General features: G+C 41.0%; 1 protein-coding gene across 12 annotated transcripts in view; it reads left to right on the forward strand.

Moving 5' to 3' along the window:
• Nucleotides 1–8,576, forward strand: part of LOC124291599 (tripartite motif-containing protein 45-like) — an 87,820-nt gene extending 79,244 nt beyond the window's left edge. For all 12 annotated transcript variants that reach the window (XM_046728635.1, XM_046728630.1, XM_046728629.1 and 9 more), the window contains one exon: nucleotides 5,298–8,576. In XM_046728635.1, coding sequence (XP_046584591.1) covers nucleotides 5,298–6,946 — 1,649 coding nt within the window. In that variant the 3' untranslated portion in view covers nucleotides 6,947–8,576. The remainder of the gene's footprint in view (nucleotides 1–5,297) is intronic.
• The last annotated feature ends 343 nt before the right edge of the window (nucleotides 8,577–8,919 follow it).

The following is an 8,919-nucleotide window of genomic DNA, read 5'->3' on the forward strand; positions in this document are numbered from 1 at the left end:
TGAAAACAACCTAAATACCCTAGAAGTGACCAAGACCGGAGTACCCACCTGGGCAATCAGCTACCCCTAAGCCTAAACCAAGCCAGTGAACAAGAAACCAACACGTGGTAAATATAATTCAGACAATCAATAATCTTTTGTTGAACTGGTGCACTCGAGTTTGAAAAAACCCCACACTGTTCCTATTACTGCATATTTTCCCGTAACTAATCAGTCAACACTAAGTCTTGTTTGCAAAGACACTGGTTTTTAATCATCATGTCTATTTTCCCTCTCAGCATTTGTTAAGACAAAAGTACTTACTTTTTTAGTGCAGATTTCAAAGAAAATTATTATTATGGTTGCCAAAACAAAATATACTGATATTGTGTTATAAAATGTCTCTAATTCAATGTAAAATTTATTCACAGAGTTGGTGGAATTCCTACTCAGGGCCATTCTCGAGAGAAGAAACATATTTCCTTCCTACAGCCTTGCAGGACACAACAGCCTATTTTTCCTGGATATTCTGCCAGACACTTTCATTATAACTAGTAAACAGGAACTGGTGAATTCACTGACTTTAAGATATAAAATGAAATCATGTTATGTGTCTAGGGTGTGAACTGAAACCAGTTGTGCCTGATGTCTTAAGGTCTATTGTATTCGTCTGTTTGAATCCTGGGACTTGTTCAGATGGGACTGATCACACTTTACGCATTATTACTAGAACACGCATTATTACTAGAACACACATTAATACTAGAACACGCATTATTACTAGAACACACAAGAAATTTCTTTTTCACTAGCTGACAGTTAATGAGATAGATAAAGATTTGTCAGTTCTATTTTTTTTCATCTATATTTATTAGATCTATTATCAGCTGTTAAGGAGGTTACAGGTCTTTATCATTTTATGTATATTTTGCAGATTTATATGACTAAGTATCACGACAAATAACAGAAGCTTTACACGTGAATGGAAATCGAAAATGTAATAAAACTGATGTTTGATGCACCATATCAGAGACGATACACCGACTTCTCCGAAAACATATACTAACGAATTTAGGGTACTTCTGTACTGTATACAGTAGTGAGATCGAACTTATTGACTTCCGTAACGGTTCGTATTTCATCACCATACTTAAACCTTTACGGACAAATTTAGCAAAAGACGCATTTTTTTAAATAAAGCTGAAAGTTACTTAATAATCTTCATAAAATCATGAACCTCGGACGTAACTATTTCAGTGTTCCCATACTGATGTATACCGGAAGACAGGCTCAACACATTGATCATTGCCGTTATCATGACTGCAAATGTTACCGTGACCGAGGAAAAATTAATTCAGTATCTAATCAGTTTTCCATGAACATGTGATAGGCAAGTGGCTTGCATACCAGTCTGCAGTAGGTCTATTCAAAACATAGTCATAGTCGGGATCGTCCCACGGCTGTATGTTGTCAACTGGTGGAATCGTCGTTAATACTGTTAATGTACTGAATATTTACAAATAGATGTAAATGTATGTTCTCTAAACATGCTGAACATTGTTATTATATTGTTATTATGTTGTTGCCACAATTGTTTCAGGGTTAATCGTGTACACTGAATTCTCAAGCCACTTGGAAGTAAACTTACAACCCTGCATTCACTCTGCGTGTTGTCACTGTGACCCAGCCACATGTTGATGACGGTAGTTTGTATATAGTCGAGTGTTGGCTGGATAAACGAGTGGTTGCTATTATGGCAGCATCCAAGCAGCCGGTGCATGAGAACAATTATTCTTCCCAGTGACGGAGCCTATTCATATAGTCCCCATGGATGACATGTTCCTTGATCCTTGATAACCAGAATCCCATGGGAATGAAGCATACGGTTCGTGACCGGTGTTAACCACAAGCAAGTCTTGACCAATCTGTACACAAGTCTGAGAGTGTACCGACATCGTTCATTAATATTGAGGGTCAACGTGCGGATGTCATGTCCAGGAGCTCTGACGGACACTGGTCGCCTTCTTTGATACCAGCACAACAAAATCTCGTCTAGTATACTTCAGCATTACTCTTTAATATTAAACGTCAGTACAAACAAATGTCCAGTCCAGTCCTCAGAAAAGTTAGGGAGTGTGTTAACACCGCTTTTAGCAGTATCACGGCGGGACACCTAAATGGGTTTCACACATTTGGTCCATGTGGGGAATCAAACCCGGGTCTTCCGTCTGACGAGCAGAAGAGTCAACATGAATGTTCATGTTCTCCAAGGTACAACAGTTCCCATATTCAAGTCCAAACCAACAGACAACATGTGCTTTGTGAACGTGTAGAGTGTAGCAGACCCACTAAAAGATAACGGTGTGACTTATTCCTGGGTGAGTGAGTGAGTGAGTGATTGTAGTTATGCAGTCATCCAGCTATATCACAGGACCCTGAAGTTTGTAATCTTAACACTATCACAGCTATAAGACTGCGACAATAAATCTTGAATCGTGACCCTGCGCATTCAAGACGATTTCAAAACACAATCACTCATTCGACATCACTCGTCCCTTTCCGTAACATGCAAACTGTCCCTGAATGACGAGTTGATCACGAATGAAGCACGTCAACCCTGGACGGTATATCTCTTTCTGTGCTCAGTTTCCCTCTGGACCGGTCACGTGGCTGTCTCGGGTAAGTGTGTTGTCACAGGGGCTGTGTCTATTCCAGTTATTAGCTACACACCTGTCCTACTGATTACAGGTAACAATACAATGGTTCGTCTAACTGTTAGGTGATCTCCAGGCACATTCTCAAATCCGGGCACCTAATATACTGCAATTTTTAGACTGAGCATGGTGTATGGAGTGTGTACTTTCATTACTTCCTTGATCGGCCTCGTGACTTCAATACAGAGATCTGTCCCGATGTATGTGCATGTATGTATATAATGTGTGTTTGCTAAAGTTGTTACTGAATTGATCACAGATAAATGCTACAGCACAAAATATGGTAAAATACTTCTACATGACCACAATAGTTTACATCTAATGTAGAGAAACCCGAACTGAACGTCTCCTACTTTCGATATGGTAATGAGCGGGTGTCGCCATGTAACTCTGTCAGGTGATTGACATGCTGCACACGGTTCATAACTGCATGTTGTAATGCTGGTGACGACGAGTTGCAAAGATCAATTGACGAGCTGCTCACAGACAGGCCACTGATTCATGGTGCTCCGTGACACCAAAACATGTTCAGTCTGTTATACTATACAATGTCATGTGGTAATGCTTGTCAACCTCAAAAGATAACATATTCCTATAGCACAATAGCACAACTCATACAACAGCCCGGGGGACCGACCGCCTGACTTTCATGGCAGTGTTTCGTGAACTAAACACCTGAACTAAATTATGAATTAATTCCGTAAAAGAATAAGCTTTGAAACCAACAAAAACAACAACAAAGAAATGTGCTGTAATTAACATTTGCATTCTAAAATTAACTAAGTTCAGAAATCAGTACAAAGGCACCACAACTGCCCATAAACTTTCGTATTGTGGCTCAACGGTTCCAGTATGTCAGGCAAAAGAGAGAATTTTGTGTTTGTGTAAACCGTGAAATATCTGAGGGATTGTATGTTCTGTTTTACGTATGAACAAGTATCCAGTATCAATATCAGGCCAAAGAAAGAATCTACAAGACGGACAGAATCAAACCAACAGACGGTCACTTCCCTTCATCCAATATCCAGTTTCTAACGCTTCTCAAATACAGGATTGTTTGTGTTTAACATGAAATATGTGATGGAATAGCTGTTCTATGTTTTATTTATGACCAGCAAGACAGAGCGACCCCCCACACGCACACATCATACACACACAATACACACGGCCCAGTTGAAACACGTCTACCAATGTTATCTCTCATTGATTATAGGATCTACATACATCTGGAATATGTTTTCATTCGTTCATAATTCCAAGAGCAGGATTTACTAGACATAGTTCTTTTAGACCTGTCAGTAAATCGGGACTACAAATATGGTCGGTGTTTGTGTAATGAATGTTGTGGTTTGTATAGTGGATAGAATGTTTATGTCGTGTCTGCTGACTTTTGGTAGGAGAGATGGCGACCTCCCAGAAGTTGACAGAACACTTCCTGACATGCACCATATGTACAGAGGTGTTTGACAAGCCCTGTACACTTGTATGTTATCACACCTTCTGTCGGAAATGTGTCGTCAACTACACCAAAACCAAACGGGAAGCCCTCAGTGCCAAGTCTCTCCTGTGTCCATTCTGTAGGAAGATGACGAAAGTGTCTGTCCCCGAGTGACCAGTGGAGGAGTGGGCGGATGACGTCAAGCCAAGCTTCGTCATCCAGGGACTGTTGGACTCGTTTGGCCCCGGATCTAAAGGTGAATAGTTGTAGGTTGTAGCAATATACGTGTTGTTTGCAAGCAGGTAACAGAATAATTGATTTAAGCAGTATAAATGTTTGTGATGTTATGAGCATTGTATGACCCCTGCTATGTATATACTAGTATAGTTTGATGTATGTAAAAAAACTGTTTGTGAGGAATGTGAACATTCATTGTGGATATGTGTTCAACGAGCAAGACACAGCATATCAGGTGACATGACCAACGACATACATAAACCTTATTCATGATCCGTACAACAACGTTTACGGTGAACCAATTTCAAACATATTTACATGACGTTTCAACCTGAGACGTGTTCCGATGTTTCCGATACATTTTCAAGTCAAGTAGGAACATGATGCGACACATCCAGCCCTATAATACATTGGGATGTAACCAAGTTAATATCACCACATCTAGCCCTATAATACATTGTGATGTCACCATGTTAATATCACCACATCTAGCCCTATAATACATTGTGATGTCACCAGGTTAATACCACCACATCTAGCCCTATAATACATTGTGATGTCACCAGGTTAATATCACCACATCTAGCCCTATAATACATTGTGATGTCACCAAGTTAATATCACCACCTCAGCCATATAATACATTGTGATGTCACCATGTTAATATCACCAAATCTAGCCCTAGAATACATTGTGATGTCACCTTGTTAATATCACCACATCTAGCACCATGATACATTGTGATGTCACCAGGTTAATATCACCACATCTAGCCCTATAATACATTGTGATGTCACCATGTTAATATCACCACATCTAGCACCATGATACATTGTGATGTCACCAGGTTAATATCACCACATCTAGCCCTATAATACATTGTGATGTCACCAGGTTAATATCACCACATGAATGAATGGTTATTTCAGATACAACTTACTGCAGTTATTGCAAGGAGGAAGGGGAGACAACTCCAGCTACATCTTGGTGTTCTGTTTGTGACGACGCACTATGTGAACGATGTACAAGGATGCACCAACGAATCCCCTCTACTCGTCACCATGACGTAGTTGACCTGTCTGGAGAGACAAGGGTCAAGGCGAATAGAAAGGTCATGTGTAAAGTTCACAAGGACGAGAATATCAAATATCTTTGTAAAGATTGTAAAACAGCTGTTTGTCAAACATGTTGCATTATCCATCACAGGAAATGTGACATGGTTGTTGAAATTGAGTCAGAGATTCCTGCAATGAAAACCGAGCTGAAAAGGAATAAAGAGAATTTGTTAAAGAAACACGATGAGATGAAAACATATGTTGGAAAACAAAACTCCAGGGTCAAAGAAGAATTGGCGCTTCACCTAAAAATAGAATCAAACATCAAGTCTGCAAGTCTCACAGCAATAGAGGTGATCAAAGCCAAGGAACGGAAACTTCTGTCTGAACTGAAAGAGATGTCTGACAGACACATTGGACAACTGAAGGTAGACATAAAGTCAGGTGAGATGTCAGTACAGATGTACCAACAACAGACTGAACTGATAGGCCAGGCTCTACAATCTGAGTGTGACATGGATGTGTATGAGATGTATCAGGGATGTGAGGCCGGTGATGTGGAGGCTGTCGGAGTCGTAGAGGTGAAGGAGAAGGGAAGAATAGACAGGATAACATTCAGACAGGACACGGGCAAGCTGAGTAGAGCACTGGAAGATCTCCCTCTGGGTGAGATACACGTCCAGTATGACGATGTGCTGGACCTGAAGGCTGCTCCTGTGTTACAGGACACCATTAACGTGACAGTAGCAGGAGATGCAGATGGAGGAGACCCCACTGACGTGACGGTGTTAGAGGTGAATGGTACAGACACAGTGGTAGTTACAGACTACAAGAACAAGAGTGTCAAGTCCTTCTACACCATGAACAGTCAGCCAGGTCACAGCACGCTCGGTCTGGAAGGTAGATCATGGGGTATAACAAGGCTGAAACAGAACCAGGTGGCTGTCACTGTGTGGGATACCAGTCAGATTGTAACGGTTGAAGTGAACCCTGACCTGGTGCTGCTGTCGACCATCACAACCAGCAAACAGTACCGGGGTATAACTTCTCTGACACCATCAACACTAGCAGCAAGTTCCCACTCCCCTCCCTGTGTTGATATCCTGGATATGTCGGGACACGTGCTGAAGTCAGTTTGTTCTGGCCACAATGGTGGAGACATCTTAAAGTATCCCAACTTTCTCTGTACCACGAGGACAGGAAACATCCTGGTGTCTGACAATGGAACCGACTGTGTCCTATGTCTGACCCCCGAGGGAGATGTTGTGTTCATCTGCAGACCTACAGGAGACACAGCACTGATGGACCCTCGTGGTATCACAAGTACCAGCACAGGCGACATCCTGGTGGCAGACACCTCACAACACACAGTCATCCATCTGACAGAGTCAGGACAGTTTGTAAGAAACATACTAACATCACAGGATGGTGTCCAGTGTCTATGGGGACTGTGTGTTGGCGGGCGTGGTCGTATGTACTTGTGTACATCAGATGTAGTGAAGGTATTTACTTGCTGTAAGTGAGAGAACATGTCACAATCCCTTTCTTTATGTTAAATATAGATGTATGTTACCTGGATAGATATGATGTGATGCACTGTAGGAACATTTGACTTTTGATGTGAGCGGACGAACCATACCTGTTGTAGAAAGACACAGCTTGTAATGTAATGAGGGTCGGTGGGGTAGCCTAGTGGTTAAAGCGTTCGCTCGTCTCGCCGAAGACCCGGATTTGATTCCTTACATGGGTACAAAGTGTGAAATCCATTTCTGGTGTCCCCCGACTTGATATTGCTGGAGATTGCTAAAAGCTAAAAGCGATATAAATCCATACTCTCTCACCTACTGTAATGTAATGTAATATATATATGTACTTCTACTTTATATTCAGATATATTGTCTCAATAGCACTATGTGGTCCAAAATCATTTAGAATATTGATATTTTGAGTTGTCGTAATGATAACGAATCTTGGAATCTAAGTAACTTTGATGAACAAATGCTTTAAAGAATTTACTCAGTGGGTTGTAGGCCTTGTGGCATGTTTGTAATGCAAGCAGCCATTACTTCTACTGTATATTCAGATATATTGTCTCAATAACACTGTGTAGTGCAGTATCATGTAGAATATTGGTATGTTGAGTTGTAATGCTTTTGAATCACATTTCTTTAACTGACTTTGATGAACGATTGTTTTACAAAATTTACTGTATGGGTTGTAGGTCTTATGGCGTGTTTATCACCGGTTCTCACTCTCTTCTCGACATGTTGTGTGATATGCATAGCAGGGCAATCGTCTTTGCTCACATTTTAGCAACTCTGTATACGTTATTCTGATCACATTTATGCTTGTGATGTTAACTCAGTGTTGGATACGGGGTCGTGTTTGATCGGTACAAAAGCAGCCAAACTAGTTGGAGCATGAAGTCAGTTTAGAGCAGCCAACCGATCACCAATTAGATACAGTAAAACTACCACTGCACACATACACATGAATTGCCTTGTCGACTTGTGACATGTTGTGATGTACAAACCGACAGCTCTACGTTCGATTGACGTGCCAACTGAGCGGTCAAAGGGAGATAAGTCTTTATGAGATGTATATGAAGAGCCATAAAATATAGCGAACGAATGAATATTATATCAGTGAGTTAGTTACGGGTTTGCGCTGCTTGTCACATTATTTCAACAATATCGCAGCGGGGAACATCAGAAGTTGGGCTCACGCATTATAATTTGTTGGGAATAGAACCCGGGTCTTTGTCGTGACGAAGGAACGCTTGAACCACTGGCCTACCCGGCCCCTATTTTATCACAATTTGTGTTTAGTGTGAGTGTTGTAAATTGATATCCCCATCCCCGCTGTCAATCTCCAGGACTCGTTGATGTTGCATCTGTTCGTAAGTCACCATCAGACATAGCGATGATGTGGTATAAAACATTATTCACTCAAACATCTACATGGACGAGTAGGTCCGAGTAGTAAAATGTTTCTAAATGAAAAGATCCCAAATTAAAAAAATTGACATGAACATGGAAATTGATAATGTATTCCAACATTAGACACACAGCTGGAGTATGTTCACATTTTTTAAAAATAGCGCTGTATCTAGTATAGGTATTAAAATACTTAAATTATCTGAAAGGATGGAAACATGTGTTTTTTACTTTCAAACAACATCATTATCGCAGTCGTCTGTGCCACCCATGTGTTTATCAGGCCGGTCGAAGAGAAGAGGACTAGTACCAAAAATATTCGGTTTACTATGCTGCGTAAAACGCTATTCACACAACCACCCACTCGCCCACTGAAAAGCTGGATACAGCAACCGCCACTTATCAATGGTCGAGATTATAACTTTCAAACTCAAACACGTGTCATCGTATCCCAGTTGTGTAGATCGATACTCATGCTGTTGATCACTCGATTGCCTGGTCCAGACTCGATTATTTACAGACCGCTGCCATATAGTTGGAATATTGCTGAGTGCAGCGTT

This window comes from Haliotis rubra, unplaced genomic scaffold, assembly GCF_003918875.1.
Source record: "Haliotis rubra isolate DU_JTF1 unplaced genomic scaffold, ASM391887v1 Scf498, whole genome shotgun sequence".
NCBI classification, from domain to species: Eukaryota; Metazoa; Mollusca; class Gastropoda; order Lepetellida; family Haliotidae; genus Haliotis; species Haliotis rubra.